At 38.7% G+C, this 19,418-nt stretch overlaps 1 protein-coding gene across 5 annotated transcripts in view; it reads left to right on the plus strand.

Moving 5' to 3' along the window:
- Window positions 1–19,418, plus strand: part of LOC122563792 (ephrin type-A receptor 5-like) — a 332,189-nt gene that overhangs the window by 275,984 nt on the left and 36,787 nt on the right. For all 5 annotated transcript variants that reach the window (XM_043718006.2, XM_043718007.2, XM_087995269.1 and 2 more), the window contains exons 10-12: window positions 10,977–11,102; window positions 11,195–11,380; window positions 18,001–18,062. In XM_043718006.2, the coding sequence (XP_043573941.1) occupies window positions 10,977–11,102; window positions 11,195–11,380; window positions 18,001–18,062 (374 nt within the window). The remainder of the gene's footprint in view (window positions 1–10,976; window positions 11,103–11,194; window positions 11,381–18,000; window positions 18,063–19,418) is intronic.

Genomic DNA, 19,418 nt, shown 5'->3' on the forward strand with positions numbered 1-19,418 from the left:
GAAAGTGCAGAATCTCAATTTTATTTTCATTGTGTGAACAGGTAGTAGGCATTAATTGGGACTCACATTTACCTATATGAACCAACAGACTCATTCTGGCAAAAACTAAAGTTACTGGAAAAGCTCAGCGGGCCAGGCAGCATCTGTGAAGAGAAATCAAAATTAATGTTTCAGGTCCTGTCTTGAGGAAGGGTCACTGGATCCAAAACGTTAAGTTTGATGTCTCCTCACAGATGCTGCTAGATCTGCTGAGCTTTTCCAGTAATTTCGGTTTTTGATTCTGATTTACAGCATCCACAGTTCTTTCAGTGTTCATTCTGTGGCTGTTGGGTTAGGATGTGTTTGCATGTAATCTCTAACTGTGTAAATAAATGATTATAAAAGTGTGTAAAGATTGTTCCAGAAACCTAGTTGGCAACCCTTTGCTATGCCACAATAACATCTGTGGAGTGTAAACTACCTCCTGAGTTTTTATTTGTCAATAGAAAATTATCAATAGAAATGCTGTCCTAGAGTGGCTGCTGAAGTAGAGACATACTATAACGTTTGAATGATTTCACTATATAGTATTTTAATAGGGATAGGATGAACTTTGATTTGAAAAGACACAAGTCTCTGACAGGAACTCCAGCTGAAAAGGCAGCAACAGCACAAATCAGAGAATTCATTAGATACCTATGTTGTAGTGCTATGGACTCTATGATGAGTAAAACATGTTTTAATCTGTCTGAATTTAAGTGTGAAAAGTAGTTTTCACTGAATTATTTGTAAAGTAGTCTCAATAAATAAAATCAAATATTTTACAGTTGCTACTTAAAGGGAGTTAAAGCATTACAGTAGGATTGCCCAATTAATATCAGGACAATGTCACTGAGTTCTGCCTCACAGCTGATCCATGTTAGCTTTACTTGATAAGTGCCTGATAATTCCACTGGCTGTAAAAAAGCCTTGTTTAATTTTGCAATACTCCTACCTCTTTAACACAATTACATAGCACTCAAATCCTATTTATAAAATGTTGTTTTCTAATACACTTGGAATGTGATTGAAATTGCTTTTGAGATGGTTTACTCTTGGAATATTTTTATCAAAATAGTTCAAACAATTGTGGCAAAGTAGAGCAGTCATTGGGATACAGTGCATGACAAATTTGAAACATGATACAACATGCCTAGCAGGAACAGGTGACTTTGGACTTGTATCTCAGAAGGCTCTCAACCATTGAGTTTTCTCTTCATTTCTAGGGCTGTTGTAATAAGATTATGTCATGGGATTGCTAAGAGTGTAGAAGAGTAGTGAAGTTGAACCCTTGTATTTTTTTATGCTGAACAATTCCCATGTTCCTCTACGTAAATGAGTAATAAGAACAAAATTTGATGCTGTTTCTTGGTTACACCATTTTCTCTGATTCTAGGCAATTGAGCATCCACTGCACCCGAGTTTGAATCCTTTCCAAACCCTTCCTGTTGCTAGTTACTAGAGATGTGCAGCACCCTCACTGGTGAAAATGTGTTGTTTTCTGTCCCTGTTTCCTGTCCATTGTGTCCAGGAGTTAGATGTCCCCTTGATGCAAATCACTTAAAAAGTTAGCAATCGAGAATTTGGTCACAGTATTCTCTTTTTGAGAAAATTAGGGGATGGGCTTGTTAGATATTATCTAATTTGCTGCCCCCACCACCAAGCTAGGAGGGGGGGACTTGCAAAGAACACCTCCTTGCTGTTTCTCCAGGCTGCTGATTGCCCCCAAATGGAGTAGTATTACCTCCAACCACAACTCCGCAGCGAGTTTACCCTTGTTATCTAGTTGGGAGTTGAGCCAATTTTTATTGTCTGCCAAGGTAACATGCAATTATCAGGTGGTGAGTAGAGACCAGTAAGTGGATATAAATTGACTATTTCAAACTCTTACAGAAATTCCCCCCAGACGTTAATTGCTGAGGTGACAATAATGGGACTGAGTATAATACCAGTGTCAACTCCACACTCTTGACCATAAGACCATAAGACATAGGAGTGGAAGCAAGGCCATTCGGCCCATGAATTCCACTCCGCAATTTAGTCATGGCTGATGGGCGTTTCAATTCCCCTTACCCGCACTCTCCCAGTAGCCCTGACATCTCCTGGGAAAGGAAAATTGTGCCCATGAAGCATTAAGTCACAGGGTTTTATAAGATGGCTGCTATTTGTTGAACTCATCATCTCCTTAGCTCTTGCTATTTCCATTAGTCTCATTCCAGAGTCACATAATTGCCAAGGATATTTGTTTCTAAGGTTCTTGGTAACTTTAGCTCAGTTGGCTGTGTGGGGTCATGTTTAAATAATGATTGGAATTGGTGAGTGGTGAAAATAGTCTCTATTATTCAGTATCTGGATTAGTGGTGCTGGAAGAGCACAGCAGATCAGGCAGCATCTGAGGAGCAGTAGCACAGCACAAGGTGGAAGTGGAATAGAATTCCGAAATACAGTTCTTATAAAAGTCCCTTTATATACAGTTTTAACATATATTCAGTTTCTATTACCATGGTGGTACATTGTTTTGAAGGGCTTCTGTCCTGGGAGACAGGAGATTGGTTAAAACATGTGCTAAGTGCTGGCAACTACTTCTGATGGGATGAAGAGCATCTGTCTGATGTGCTTGCATAATTAAGAAGTGTTAGTACGTTGTCTTTTAAGTTAGTAAATGTTGGCAAAAATACGAGGCTAAAATGCTCTAAATAAGTTAGAAATTGTACCTGTACTTCATAAAAGAATAAAGGGTATTAAATTGATTACCACAGCTAGGTTGTGAGATTTGTTTGCTATTTGTCGTTCATGTAATTTCATGGAAGCACTGTTTTGTCAGTTAGTTTCTTAAAGGGATAATGATCCAGTTAAAAGGTACTTAATAGATACTTAATCTAATCAGGTCCAGGAGCTGGTTAGTAAGGGCTGGTTAGTAAGGTTTCGTGGAGACATGATGACAAGGAAGGTATTGTTCTGTACACTACACTTATTCAGAGGTAAACACTGTAGCAAGGGCTGATAAGGTGTAAAAATGCAGTAATGGGTTTGAAAAGGTTATTTTGATTAGAAATTTGATCTGTCTAGTAAAATATATTAGAGAACTGCGGTTTTGAGAATGAATTAGATTGTGTTATAGTAAATAACAGATTAGTAAGGGGTTATGAATGAATGGGTAGGAACCCAGTATTTATGATTAGAGTGAGCTGGTGAGTGAGTTAGTAAACATAACCAAAAACATAATAGCTCACAATTGAATGACAAGCTTGTGATGCAGAGAGGAAGCTAATAGCATGGGTTCAATTTCTTAACCAGTTGAGATTACTATAAAGCACTCTCCTTCCCTCTATAAAGGACAACCTTCCAATAGGAAGGAGACCAGAATTGCACACAATATTCTAACAGTGGTGTAACCAATGTTCTGTACAGCCGTAACATGACCTCCCAAATCCTATACTCAATACTTGGACCAATAAAGGAAAGTGTACCAGACACCTTCCTCACTATCCTATCTACCTGTGATTCTACTTTCAAGGAGCTATGAACATGCACTCTAAGGTCTCTTCGTTCAGCAACACTCCCTAGGACCTTACCATTAAGTGTATAAGTCCTGCTAAGATTTGCTTTTCCAAAATGCAACACCTTGCATTTATTGAAATCAAACTCCATCTGTGACTCATAGCCCATTGGCCCATCTGATTAAGGTCCCGTTGTAACCTGATGTTACCTTCTTCACTGTCCACTACACCTCCAATTTTGGTGTCCTTTGCAAACTTACTAACTTTCCCTTCTATGTTCACATTCAAATCATTTATATAAATGACAAAAAGTAGTGGACCCAGCACCAATCCTTGTGGTACTCCACTGGTCACAGGTCTCCAGTCTGAAAATTAACCCTCTACCACCACCTTCTGTCTTCTACCTTTAAGCCAGTTTTATAGCCAACTGGCTAGTTCTCCCTGTATTTCATGAGATCTTCCCATGGGGAACCTTGTTGAATGCCTTACTGAAGTCCATATAGCTTACATCCACCACTTTGCCCTCTTTAATCATCTTTGTTATTTCTTCAAAAAACTCAAACAAGTTTGTGAGACATGATTTTCCATGCACAAAGCTACCGTGCCCAGCCCTAATCAGACCTTGCCTTTCCAAATACATTGAAATCTTGTCCCTCAGGATTCCCTCCAACAATTTGCCCACCATTGATGTCAAGCTCACCAGTCTTTCAATCCCTGGCTTGTCCTTACCACTTTCCTTAAATAGTGGTATCACGTTAGCCAACGTCCAGTCCTCCGGCTTCTTACCTATGACTATATCTCAACAAGGGGCTCAGCAATCACTTCCCTAGCTTCTCACAGCATTCTTGGGTACACCTGACCAGGTCCTGGGGATTTTTCCACCTTTATGCGCTTCAAGGATCCAACACTTCCTTCTCTGTAATATGGACATTTTTCAAGATGTTTCCTTACATTCTTTGTCTTCCGTGTCCTTCTCCACAGTAAATACTGATGCAAAATATTTGTTTAGTATTTGCCACATCTCCTGCAGCTCCACACAAAGGCTGCCTTGCTGATCTTTGAGGAGCCCTATTCTGTCCCCAGTTACTCTTTTGTCCTTGATGTATTTGTAAAAACCCTTTGGATTGAATGGCTATTCTTTTGAAAATCAACATCAAAATTATATCTCCTGCAACTCTACAGCACAATGTTTTGGGATAGAAGCAAAAAGTGCTGGGAATATTTCGCAGGTCTGGCACTGTGGAGAGACAAGCAGAGTTAACTGCCTAGGTCTTCCAAGAAGTGGTCATCACTGCCAGATTACCAATCCACTCCTACAATGCTGCATCCAGGTCTTCTAATCCTGATTTCTTCAGGAATGTGAAGCAGTTTGATGGGAAACCACTTCCACGTTTCCACTGGCATGTAGGAGGTTAAGGTCTATAAAATCATGAGGGGCATGATAAATTCATGACAAGGGTCTCTTCCCTCGCGTGGGTGAGTTCAAAACTAGGGGACAGATTTTTAAAGTGAGAGGAGATAGATTTAAAAAGGATATGAGGGGCAATGTTTTTTACACAGGGAATGGTTTGTGTTTGGAGAAAGTGGTGAATGCAGATATAGTTACAATGTTTAAAATACATTTGGATAAGTTCATGAACAGGAAAGGTTTGGAGAGATATAGGGCAAATGCAGGCAGGTGGGACTAATTTATTTTGAGAACATGGTCAGAGTGGACTGGTTAGACCGCAAGGTCTGTTTCCATGCTGAATGACTGTGTCTCTGCGACTTCCTTTTAGTGCTGGATTTTCAGTAAGTATTACAGTGACCTCCCCTTTGTATGGCACTAAGTGCCATGTTCTATTAAGTGTTCATTAACTGATGAATTGAAAAGCTTTTGGACATTTAACCACCTTCCGGTGTGTTTGTTTACATGTGAATGGGTTTGTAAATGGGTGAATGTGTAGTTATGCAGCTGGATAGGATTGCAACTGAATGGAAACTTACTTTCTTTGTGCTTATGCAGTTTCCACTACTTGGCGGCCACTAGCCTCAGTGATTTGAATTTATTTTTAGTGTGGAGAGAGGAGCATTGAACAGTGAATGCATAAATACATTGCTGTATGGCATTGTGTTACATTGTTTCACACTTACAGCATGTTCCAGCAGTGTATGGGCTTTGACCAAATAGGCAGGTGCGCAAGTCAAAGGGGACCAGACAAAGTGAGGGCTTCCACCATCTCCTGCTGCTCCACACAAAGGCTGCCTTGCTGATTTTTGAGTGACCCTACTCTCTCCCTAGTTCCCCTTTTGTTCTTCATGTATTTGTAAAAAAACCCTTTGGATTGATTGGCTTTTCAGTTACGGGGATAGGTTTGGGTGTTGGCAAACATCAGTCAGAAGATAGTCCTGTCAGAATCCAGTGATCTGCATCCTTGCAGTTCAGAGACGGAGCTATGGTCAGTCATGTAAATCAAGTGCACTTGGCATAGGGATTAAAGGTATATTGCCAAGGTGCTGTAGCGACATTTATCTGGAGGGTGGAGGGGATTTGACAACCTTTCCTGCAATGAGGCAAAGAATGGGACTGAGGATGGTGACAGTGAATGGAAGAGCAGTTAATGCAGATGTAAGAGGAGGAGAGGTGGTGAGGTATCCTTAATGATTGTGTAAGAGGAGCAGATGGACATGCTGCTTGCAGTATTGAGATTTGTAGCCCATAAGTCTTGGTGAGGTGAGTGTATGGTGGCAGAGTTACTGAGTGCTGACCCTGTACGTGTGAAGTATCAGAGAGAAGGTGGCAGCATTTACCCTTGCAAAGCACAGAAGATCGCTAGCTTTCTCCCTGTACAGCTGTGTTGCGCTACGCCAAGGACAATGCAGAAACATGGGCCACTATCTTAGTCCAGGATGGCTGAGTCTTGTGGACTGGCCGCCTTTAGTCAGAGTAAACAAGGATGGCTCTCTTCTCCCCAGCACCTCTAGTTCCCTGCCTGTAAATTAGAGAGCTAATGAATCTTTCTGGGATATTTCTTTGGTTTCAATGCTAACACACCACACAGTGTGAGAGCCATTTGTTGGCTTGCAGTAGTTGAAGTGTTGTGCAGCTGGACTTTAAACACGGTACCAGCAGCATGAACTTCACAAAATCCTGGGAATGGTGAGCACTTCCACTCTCCTGCTGCACAATTGCACAAGACAGACTCCAAAGAGGCTGGCTGCATAATTTAGGTGGTAAACAGTGGAGGATTGTGTTGGGAAAGCCGACATGGGCCATGGTCATGATGTGATGAATCTCGCTTGAGGAAACAAGGATTTTTCTGTCTAAACATCCAGATGTCAGAACTGTTTGAAGTCCAAGATCTTTTCAAATGCTTTGTGGGAGCAGGAGCATTGTCACATGGAATGTCAGACTTCTTGGGCAATTCTAACAGGATCAGCACATTGAATATTTTGGCAGCCCAACATTCATATGGGCCAAATATCTTGTCTCCTAGTGACCACAAGTTTGGGCCTTCTGAAGAAGAATCATATTTGACTTAAAGTCAACTCTGTTTCTCTTTCTGTCAACAGCTACTGCCTAAACTGCTGCGAGCTTTCCAGAGTTTCCTCTTCCTATTTCATCTGCTTTATTTTGTTATTTGAGTACTTTGGGACTGTACCTCAGCCAAAACCATAAAGAAAACTTTTTAAAACATCTGTGGCCAAGTTGGATGGGATAGGACTGACCTTTACCTCATTAGTCCTCCTGTGCTTCTATAAACAGGAGCCAAAAAACCTGCAGATGCTGGAATCCAAAGTAGACAGGCAGGAGGCTGTAGGAATGCAGCCAGCTCGGCAGCATCATGAGGTGGAGTGATTGACATTTCAGGAGTAACCCTTCTTCAGGGGTTTTTCTTTTGGGGTGGCATGGTGGCTCAGTAGTTAGCACTGCTGCCTCACAACACCAGGGTCCCAGGTTAGATTCCAGCCTCAGGTGACTGTCTGTGTGGAGTTTGCACATTTTCCCCGTGTCTGCGTGGGTTTCCTCCGGGTGCTCCGGTTTCCTCCCACAGTCCAAAGATGTGCAGGTCAGGTGAATTGGCCATGCTAAATTGCCCATTGTGTTAGGTGCATTAGTCAGAGGAAAATGGGTCTGGGTGGGTTACTCTTCGGAGGGTCGGTGTGGACTGGTTGGGTCGAAGGACCTGTTTCCACACTGAAGGGAATCTAATCTAAAATTCTCCACCTCTGATACTACCTGGCTTGCTGTGTTCTTCCAGCCTCCTACTTCTCTATAAACAGAGTAGCTGGTTAGCCAACAATAACAAAATGCAATTAATTTTCATTGATTTCGTGCCCACTTCAGTTTTAATAGTGCCCCATGAAATATGTGACCAGTGCTCCCATTAAAGAGGTGACAATCACTTTAATATAATGAAACAGAAATGTATGGCAAATTTTAAGACCCTGATATAGTATTGATCTTCCAAAGCTGGAGGCATTATGTGCCCTTCTCAATGGAACTGAATAAATCACATCCAAATGAACAATCAAAGGGATCACAGGATGCTGCTGCAAAAATGGTAAACAATGCCACAAAATCATCCTGAGAAGATTCCAAGGTAACCCTATCAAATGGCCTGTCAGCTATTGATTAGTGTTGGCAACACACTGAATCAATTAGAATTTGAGTAGAGTACCAAAATCAATCAGATCTTCAAAACTGGCAAGGTCAGGTAGGTGGTCAAGTTGTCCCATTCTTTGTCCACTTGAATCATCAAAAAGTTCCTCTGTGAATTTATAGTTAATGATAATGATAGTATATCTGATGCAGTGAGGGATGTTCGCTGAGAATTTCAGCTTGATTAGGTCCTATTTCAAAATACAAGGATATAATCATGAGGTGTGAGGCTGGTACAGTCAGTTATTTAATACACATGAGTGATAATGACTGATGTTTAGCTTGAAAGATTGACTAGGAACAGTAATAATGCACTGGGGAATTGCTAGTTGAAAACTTATTGATAAACTGCCTTGCTGATGGGAAGCAAAGAGTGTCTTATTGTGTTGAATCACAATGCTATTAATATGCTTGCAGAAATGCTTTAAATACTGTAATGATTTTCATAATTTGTATCAGTCAGTTTATCTGAACTGTTACAGAAATTGGCCCTAATTTTCTCCAGGGGTTCTCTCAACCTCAACCTTATAAAAGCAGTAGAGACCTGGTACAACTAGTCTCAGTGGATGATAAGGGACGTATTATGGAAGTTTAAGGATTTTTCTTCATTTGTCCCTTGATGGTGCATGTGTTTAGAAATGTAATTAGCTGAAGTGACATCAGCCCCAGTAGATTTACTAGCCTGGCTCCAATGAGCTGAAAAAATTCTTAAATGCTACACAGAGTTATGCTCCTTGAATATATAAAAGTGTGATATGTTAATTTTAAGTATTGCACTGATTTTTATTAGCAGGACAAGACAAATATATGTGAGGTTCAGCTACAATAATGAGCAAAATCCTATCAGAGTCTGAGTGACGTGGGCTGTGGTGGGATATGAGGCAGAATTAGCTGTAAAGTCTGAAGAGGTCAATGTCGATGTCAGGAGCATCTTCCACCATCTTTTATGTTTTTGTTAAGTGATGTGGTGGGTTTAGTACTATGAAACAGCGAATTGCCAATTAATAGGGATTATTGCTTGTTAAACGTCTTGTTGACCACTCAACTCATCGCATTAATATTCAGCTCTCTATCTTCCCAAACAAACCAGATGTTGAAAAAAAAAACTCAACTCAGAAACCAGAGTGGGTAGCTGGGGGATTCAACTTACCAAATGACCTCTACTATGTCTTGCAACCAAAATACAGCTCAGTGAACAAATTAAAACAAAAAGTTCTGATCTCTTGTGTATTCTAACCATCAGCCATTTATGTTCCATGCTTTGGAATTTCTTCATTAAATCTCTCCTTGCCACCTTTAAGATAGGTTAATAACAATACTGCTGTAACTTCTGTAATTCGATATGATTCTTCTCTATCTTTGGCAAAATGTACTACTGTAATTTTTTTTGCCTTTGATCATGGCCAATTACAATTTCTTTAGCTGTCTTCAGATGTTTTCGTGCATTCAATGTGAATGTAGTTATTTTTACCTATTAATTGATCATCTGAACACAACAAACCTCTCTTTTAAAAGCATACAGATTGTAGCTGGATAGAAATTTGGAAGAGGTATGGAATAGTACAGTTTTAAAATTGTCATAAGGAACAAGCATAAGAGATAATGTGATGAGTCTCAATTTCAAGAGGGCAATATAGGGAGGTGAAAATATATGTTTGGATATTATGTTGGAGGAATAAGGTTCATAGAAACTGTGAAGTACAAAGCTTTCAAAAAGTTCCAGAATAAAGCACTAAAGCTGAGAGTTAGCAGGAGCTTGAATTCGCCAATGACATTAAAACATGAGGGGTTTGCTGAAAAAAATCTTTCATTTCTCAGGTGCAAAGTTTAAAAAAAAGATGCAGTACATGCAGTGGTAAGTCTTAGCCCTCTTCCGCGGCCCTGTTGTTTCTGGGCTTTCCGTGCCAGTGGACTATTTGTGTTTCTCCCACATCTTAGTTCCTTGTGCTTCCTCAACAGTACTGAGCTGTTCAGCTCTGAGAAGGGGCTCAGATGCAAACCTTTGGAATTGGCCGGTTAATAGGAGGAACAGGTTGGGCATATGAGCTGAAGGTTTTCTATGTACTGTTTTGAGAGGGCGGTACGTGTATGGAATGAGCTGCCAGAGGAAGTGGAGGAGGCTGGTACAATTGCAACATTTAAGAGGCATTTGGGTGGGTATATGAATAAGAAGAGTTTGCAGGGATATGGGCCGGGTGCTGGCAGGTGGGACTAGATTGGGTTGGGATATCTGGTCGGCATGGATGGGTTGGACCGGAGGGTCTGTTTCCATGCTGTACATCTCTATTACTCTATGACTCTATGGCAAATGAGTTTGAAGACAAAGGCTGCTGTAAGCATGACAGGCCCATTGATTTACTGCAAAGATTTCATGTGTCACTGCAAATGGTTGGAACTGAAAATATAGGCAGGGTTGTACTTGGTCAGCTAAGAGTCAGCTAAGAGTTTCGGGCACAGTCCCTGAAGAAGGGCCTGTGCCCGAAACGTCGAATCTCCTGTTCCCTGGATGCTGCCTGACCTGCTGTGCTGTTCCAGCAATAAAGTTTCAACAGCTAAGAGTCTATACATGCCTAGAATGGTGTGAACAAAGCCTTTAACAGACTAATATCCTATGAACTGCAGAAAATGATACTAATGGTGAATACTAGTTGAAGAGAAATCATCCATTATGAACTGAAATGTATTCGAAACATGAGAAGTGGAGACAACAAAAATTTGTAAGATAATTAAAAGAAAACTGTAAATTGTGTAACCATTTTAATGAGAAATTACACAGTATTGTACTAATATTTTCATAATTTCTTGTCATTGAACAGTTAAATTGCCAGGTATACGAACATACATTGATCCTCATACCTACGAAGACCCAAGCCAAGCTGTTCATGAGTTTGCCAAGGAAATCGATGCATCATGCATTACAATTGAAAGAGTCATTGGTGCAGGTTAGATGATTAAAAATCTTTGCTACTCTGTTCTGACCTGTGCTGCATTGGCATTGTCATTTAACATCACAACATTTTATTTCTCATTGAAGGTGAGTTTGGCGAGGTATGCAGTGGCCGTTTGAAGTTACCTGGAAAAAGAGAATTCCCAGTAGCTATCAAAACTCTAAAAGTTGGTTATACAGAGAAACAGCGCAGGGATTTCCTTGGTGAAGCAAGTATAATGGGACAATTTGATCATCCTAACATCATCCACCTCGAAGGGGTAGTCACTAAAAGTAGGTAACTTTCTATACCTTATCTACCAAACTTATCAGTCAGTCTGCTGTGAAATTGAAATTTGTCAAGCTTTTATCATATTTGGAAATGTGAATCTTAATTATTTATAAAGTATATTTGGATTAAGAATACTATATAAGTATGCATCTATCGGGACTGTGTTATTGTGCATAATAATCTTAATTTAGGAAAAGCTGTTAGATGATTGGTAGATGATTTTATTTTCAATGAAGCATGTGTTAGCTTATTAAACACTGGATGTGCTTCACATTGTTTATCTTTGTAACATCAAAAATCAATTACTAAGTCAGATTTTTTCACATGGTCTGTGCATTTTTCTCTTTCAGCAAAGAGATTTTTGATTAGATCTCGACCAATTGTAGATTGACATTGGTATAAATGCATATTAATATTATAATTAATAGTTTAACACTCAGAACTGTATTAATTTTCTTAAGAATAAAACCTCAAGCTCAGGCTACCTTTTACATTTAGTGGTGTATCTTGAGTTGTGGAGAAAATGAGGTCTGCAGATGCTGGAGATCAGAGATGGAAATGTGTTGCTGGAGAAGCGCAGCAGGTCAGGCAGCATCTAGGGAACAGGAGAATCGACGTTTCGGGCATTAGCCCTTTCGGGATTCCTGAAGAAGGGCTAATGCCCGAAACGTCGATTCTCCTGTTCCCTAGATGCTGCCTGACCTGCTGCGCTTCTCCAGCAACACATTTCTATCTTGAGTTGTGCACTACTTCTGCTTCATCTCAGCTATTAATACATGCAGTTTGATTTCAGCTAATAAATAAAGATTTCCATTTAAAAAGTCCAGTTTCAAGAAAATTTCTTGTTTGAACCAAAACATAAAACACGACTGCCCATTGCATGTCAATAAAATAGTCACTGCCGAAGAAGCCATTTTGGATTGAAATGTTAACTTTGTTTCCCTTTCCACAGATTCTGCCAAACCTGCTGAGTTTCTCCAGCACTTCTTGTTTGTTTCAAATCTCCAGCAGCTACAATATTTTCCTTCTATTTAATAAAAGAGTCAAGGCTGACGACAAAATATTAGCTTATAGATTCCATAATGTTGGATGTCATTATTTTCCCAATTTTACTAACTATTTAATTGGGCAATCGATACCATTGCTTCAAGGTGCAGTGATATAAACTTTATTATAGTTCAGTGCAACACTACTTTCATGTATATGCCCTCAGATTATATTTGCAAGATAAAAGTTGTTGCCCTCATGCTGTTTTTCAACAGTAACCCTTTGCTAACAAACATTACTGAACACAGATACTACATTCATTTTGGGGAGGTATGTTATTCATTACAGCAAGCTGATGTATTAGTTATAAACATTAATAAAACAATATTTCAATCACTAACTTTGCAAAACATTAATCAGCTAATTTGCATTTCAATATTTTCAAATATTAATGTTGTTAATCATTAATTGATTGAAAAACATTTCAGAAACTGGAGAATGTTTTATAAAATTCAATAACAACATTGGAATTTGGAGAACTAAATTAAGTTGTGAAGAAATATTTTTTGCATGCTAAGGTAGTTATGAGTAATGCATGAATTGTTGCAGTGTTAAAAATAAAATCTGCTTGACTTTCCATGTTAATAGCTTCAGCAATGTGCAATTTTATTAACCCGTGGAAATACTTCAGTGGCTGAGTTATTTCTTTAGCAAACTTATTTTTCTGAATCTGAAATTTGACTTAGTATCAGGATATTACCAATGTATATGACAAAAGAAGAGTATAAATTAGCAACTGTGACACTGAACATGACAATTTTGCTATCAAATACTAATTGTTTAAATGCTTTTTGAAAGACAATGCTAAGCTTTCTTTCTTTTCCATGTTTTACATATATGCGAAACAATGTTAGTGATTTTTTTTTACTTAACACATTTATGCATTAAAAAAGATTTATTAATAACCTAATCAAGTATAATTAAGTCAAAATAATTGCCATGTCACAGTCATACAGCACCAAAACAGACCCTTCTGTCCAACCTGTCCATGCCAAACATCCTAAAAAAAAGTTCCATCTGCCTGTGCCCGAGCCCATATCCCTCCAAATCTTTTCTATTCATGTACTTAACCAAATGTCTTTTACATGTTGTAATTGTACTTTGTGTAAAATATTTGCTCCTCATGTCTTTTTTAAATCTTTCTCTCTTAAAAATATTCCCCTTAGTCTTGAAAACCCCTATTCTAGGGAAAAGATACCTACCATTAACACTATTCATGTCCCTCATTTTAGCCCAAAAGGGGTACAAAACCTTAGAAGTCTATAAATGAAGAGTTGTTCTTAAAGTTACTCATCTATAATATGCATACCTATAAAACGTAAACGTTCCGGGTAGTTACTGTCTTGTTCATTGCTTCTGTCATGCTGTATGCTTTGTGGCTTAGTGAACATACTAGTGTTAGTGATATGAGTTTTAGTGTTCATTGTCTTTTAGAAAGTTAGTTATCTGAAATAACTTGGTTTAATGCTACATACATTCAACCAGGCAGTATTTCCTATTAAGTGTGCAAATAGATTATTGTGTTCTAATGTCTTTCAATGTTGTTTTCTCATGTATATCTCTCATTTCTTTTCTGTAATAAACAATTTCTAATGATTAAAGCTGATCATACTACTGGAAAAATCAGATCCTAGAATGAAATCTGGCTTGATAAATCATATGTTTTTATTTTAATTAATGTTGCACTCATTTATTGAAATACTAAAGTTATCTAAATGTAGACCATAGTTTAAAATATACAGAAAAAATATCACATCCCAATTTCTGACTTTATCCATTATAGAAAATCAAATTCAAATAAGTGACCTCTCTGCATTAAATATTTGTGTTCAACTTACTTGATTCCTCCCAGTTGCTTCCTATGAACTGATAAGTGTTCTTGAACACTCTCAAACTGAGAGCTCAAATTTTCTCAATCTTTGATAACCTTCTAACCAAACCTTACTGGTCTGAAAGGTGCACAAACTAAACTTTCCTCCCCATACAACTATGCTTTCCCTGAACTGTTCTATACTCCTTTCTTGGAGAGAAATTATATTTGGCTCTGACCTCAATTAAGCCTTCTCTAAACTGCCCTAAACTTTTAAATTCTGCATTTTTTCAAGCTAAAACCAATCTTTGATTATCCTAAAGAAAATAAGCTTTCAATGCTTAGCCCACATTTTATAACCACGGCTTAGAGTCATACAGCATGGAAACAGATCTTTCAGTCCAATAAGTCCATACTGAATATAATCCCAAATTAAACTAGTCCTACCTTTCTGTTTCTGACCCCTATCTGTCCACATCTTTCCTATTCATGTACAAATCCAAATGTCTTTTAAACATTGCAGTTATACCCACATACAAACCACCCTCTGTGTGAAACATTTGCCATCATGTCTTTTTAAAATCTCTTTCCTCTCACCTTAAAAATGTGCGCCTTAATCTTAAAATCACTCATCCTAGGGAAAAGACAACTGCCATTAACTCTATCTATAGCTCTGATTATTTTATTAACTTCTTTAAAGTTGCCTTTCAACCTCCTCTGCTCCAGTGAAAAAAGTCCCAGCCTATCCAGCCTTTCTTCATAGCTCAAACCTTCATTACCTGGCAACATCCTGGTAAATCTCTTCTGAACCCTCTCCAGTTTATTAATATCTTTCCTATAATTGAGCGACCAGAACTGGGCACAGTATTCCAGAAGAGGCCTCACCAATGTCCTGTACAACTTCAACATGACTTCTTGACTCCTATACTCAAATAACTGAGCAATGAAGCCAAGCTGGCCAAATGCCTTTTTAACCATTCTCTCTATATGTGATGCTAACGTCAAAGAATTATGCACCTGAACTCCTAGGTCCCTCTGTACTACAACCCTACCTTTTCCATTTACACTCCAGGGCAATTCCAAGTGCATCTGTTCTATTAATGTACAGTTATAGTAAGTTGACACTTACTTCCTGGGACAGTACTCCCCTCCAGTAGAATTTCTTCAGTCTTTGACATTACTGACTATGTGCCATACTGCTGATTAAAGAAACTATCAATTTTTTGCTCATGAAGCACACTTGCCATTTCTGTGCAGTGAAAACATTTTCTACTATAAACCTGAGTTAACTATTTTTACATAGATCGGGAAGAATATGGAAAGACAAAGCCATGCAATGTATATTTACTAATTGAGCTAAATTGATTGACGAGAATAGTTGACTATAAACTAATCCATAATATGTTTGTAATCATACATCTCACAAATTCCTTGTTACCATTGTAAACTTTTGCATCAACATTCATTATAGGAGCTACCTACATAAATAGGTCACACTACAATTTTGGAGAAGAATTGTAGCTCAGGTTGAGGTTCAGGTTGTAAGTTTACTCACTGAGCTGGTGGAGTTATTCTATAACATTTTATCACCACACTAGGTAACATCATCAGTGAGCCTCCTACGAACCGCTGGTGTTCTGTCCTACTTGCTATTTATCTGTTTCTTCTTATGAGTGATATCACTTCTGGTTTGTTTCTGAGAGCTTGGTAAATGGGGTCCAAATCAATATGTTTGTGAATGGAGTTTCGGTTTGAATGCCAGGCCTCTAGGAATTCCCATGCATGTCTTTGTTCAGCCTGTCCCAGGATGAATGTATTGGCCCAGTCGAACTGGTGTCCCTTTTTGTCTGTGTATATGGATACCAGCAATAGTTGGTCATGTCTTTTGGTGGCTAGTGAGTGCTCATGTATCCTGGTGGCTAGTTTCCCACCTGTTTGTCCAATGTAATGTTTGTTGCAGTCCTTGCAGGGTATTTTGTATATGATGTTCATTCTGCTGGTTGTTGCTATGAGGTCCTTTAAATTCATCAGGAGCTGTTTCAGTGTGGTGGTATGTTTGTGGGCTACTATGATGTCTAGGGGCTGGAGTAGTCTGGTTGTCATCTCTGAGATGTCTTTAATGTATGGCAGGGTGGCTGGAGTTTGAGTGTGTTGTATCTTCTTGTTTTAGAACGGTTGTGTAGGAATTCGCAGGCTGCGCTTATCGCATTCCCACTGTTCCTGAATACATTGTATAGGTGTTTTTCCTCAGCTTCTCTTACTTCCTGGGTGTGTTGTGGCTCATTTAAATAATGTCCTGATGCAGCTCCATTGGAAAGCTACAGACATCTGAGGACAAATCTACCAGCTCAGCAAGCAAACGTGCAACTAGGTCACACTACAATTCTACTCTCCCACTGTTACAGAGTTCAGTTTTACAATTCCTACCTCCCACCTCCTCCTACCTCTATACTGCAGAGAAACTCCTGTGTTCCAGACACTTGTTCTTCCATTTCTGAAATTGTCATCTATTTTGCTATTTAATTATCAGTAATGTAAGCAAAGGATAGAACATATGACTTCAAATGCCAGCTGAATTACCCTCCCAGTCCAATTATTCACTATTTTATAATTCTGCTTCACCTGAAGGCTACACACAGTCTCATGTGAAATTCCATAAGGGAAGCTGAGTAGTATGTATATTTGCCTCATTAATCTGGGAAAATAATTGGCTTGAAGAAATTAATTTTTCATTTACCAGGAGCATGCGTGGTCCTATGTTTATAGTGTGATATGAGGTGGATCAGTGACCTAAGAATAGAGACCAATCACCAAAAGCCCTCATATCTTTGTGACTATATTTATGCCCAGTGTGTTCATAAGGCATCGCCATTGTCTATCTTTTGTGAAAATTCAGCGTATTGAAGAGGAATGTGTATTCATCCACAAATGCCGCGTAGAATTTTAACCTTATGTAAAATAAATTGTTAGATGGAGTAGGTTCACTTCCCTAAAGGACATTAGTGTACCTGTTAGGTTTTTCGAAAATAAAACTGCATTGTCATTTTCTACTGCCATCCCGCAGTTCACAAATTCAGTTGCATAACCTGTCATTGTGGGATTACAAACCATAGCCTCTGACTTGCTAGTCCACAACCACAACTACTGGGCCACTGAAAGTTGGCCTGAAAGCTAATTCTGTAACAAAGTTGCACTATGAAAACTTAATTATGTAAACCAGTTCTCAAATAGCCTTGGGAAAGGAAATTGACTACTTTATGCTTTTATTTGCCTCCTTTAGTGAACTTCTTCAAATAAAGTAAATGTAAGCAGAAAGTGCCAGGTTTGGGGGTGTGGTTGGAGAACAATGGTCAATTATATAACTAACACTAAATTAAGGAAAACAATTCAGCTGCCTTAAATTCACAAACATTTGTTGATTTAATGCAAACTAATAAAAACCTATAGAATAATCTGAATATGTTGTTAGATTTAACAAAGCAAGAAATAAAATACTTATTTCTCTTAACTGAAGACATGACTGCATTACGCCTGTTGTGGTGTCTTTCCATTGTGTGAAATTATGGGGCTGCAATTTGTGAGTTGACGTTCCCAGTGGGTAGTACCCTCACAGGGAGTCAATCTTGGGAAACTGTAATTTTTCATGCATTAAAATGGAAAATTATGGGCTAGGTTTTGGAATTTTCTGAGCATTTACTCCTATAAGTACATGTTCTAAGTATTTAATGTTTCAGTAAAAAAAAATAATTTTATGTATATTTTAAGGTAAACCAGTAATGATTGTGACTGAATATATGGAGAACGGCTCTCTTGATACTTTTTTAAAGGTGAGTTTTTTTCACATTTCAGAAATTAAGTTGTCAATCAACTGGCAATTTATTGGTTTCATTGTTTCCTTATGAATTATTAATAGAACAGGAAATGACATATACTGAATATATAAGTGGTGTTCAACTTTATAAATAAATGTGGTGGGATACATTTTATGAGCTTGTGTTTCTCACAATCAGCCTTGCTTAACAGGAAGGTAGATGGAGTATACAAGCACAGTGGTCAGCAGTCCCAGTTCACAGCTGTCCTGCTTTTCTGGTCCTTAGACATTGGGCTAGCTGCATTGAACTTTAAACCCAATTATTCACCCAACCTTCTTGTTGTGAACAGCCCCATTGTGGATAAAATTTTGGTAAATGTGTCCCAGTGTCAGCGTATCTATTTAAGGCTACCAAAAACCTGAGGCAAAAAAGTTGGATCATTGACACAAGGTGTCTAATAGTGGTTTCTATCTTTTGTTGAAGTAATTCATGATGTTGAATGAAACTGAGTTAACAATTGAAATTATGTAATAGTTTCAAATCATATCTTAAAATGTATAGTGGTTGATGCCAAGTGTGCAATGGCAGAGAAAAATAGGAAATCCTTACCAGTGCATATGAGAAAAAAACATATATCATTGCTTCCTTACTGTGTGGAAACAGGCCATTCAGCCCAACAACTGCACAACAACCCTCTGAAGAGCATCCCACCCAGACTCACCATTATCACTTTAACCCTGCATTCCCCATGGGTAATCCACCTAATCTACACATTCCTGGACAATTTAGCATGACCAATCAACCTAATCTTCACATCTTTGGACTGTGGGAGAAAACCCATGCAGACACGCGGAGAATGTGTAAACTCCACATAGACAGTCACCTGCCCTGCTGTTGTGAGTCAGCAGTACTAACCACTGAGTCAGTGTGCCATATCCTGTTAACTTTCATTTGTTCAGATCAGCGTCTTGACAATGGGCACAATTTGATACTACCCTTTCCAAAATGAAGGAATGATTTGTATACCTGCAACTGAGGTAACAAAGTTTGATAAATACATGTTTAGATTTTGGAGGCTGTGTTATTTTCTTAATGCATTTGGTGACCTTTTGCAAGTTTTTCAGGTTTATTTGGAAATATATTCAAACAGCTAAGTTAATTATTGGTGGGAATTTTACACTTGTCCTGTTTCTGCCAACAGCAGTAGAGGCATCTAGACTTGTTGGGAAGACAAGCAGGATGCTAGAAAGACACAGCAAGCCAGGGAACATCAGGAAGTGGAGAAGTCAACGTTTTGGGTGTAACCCTTCTTCAGGTTACACCTGAAACGTTGACCTCTCCACCTCCTGATGCTGCCCAGCTTGCTGTGTT

This window comes from Chiloscyllium plagiosum, unplaced genomic scaffold (assembly GCF_037043375.1).
Source record: "Chiloscyllium plagiosum isolate Xiang-an unplaced genomic scaffold, Cpla_swu_hap1 HiC_scaffold_2, whole genome shotgun sequence".
NCBI lineage: Eukaryota > Metazoa > Chordata > Chondrichthyes > Orectolobiformes > Hemiscylliidae > Chiloscyllium > Chiloscyllium plagiosum.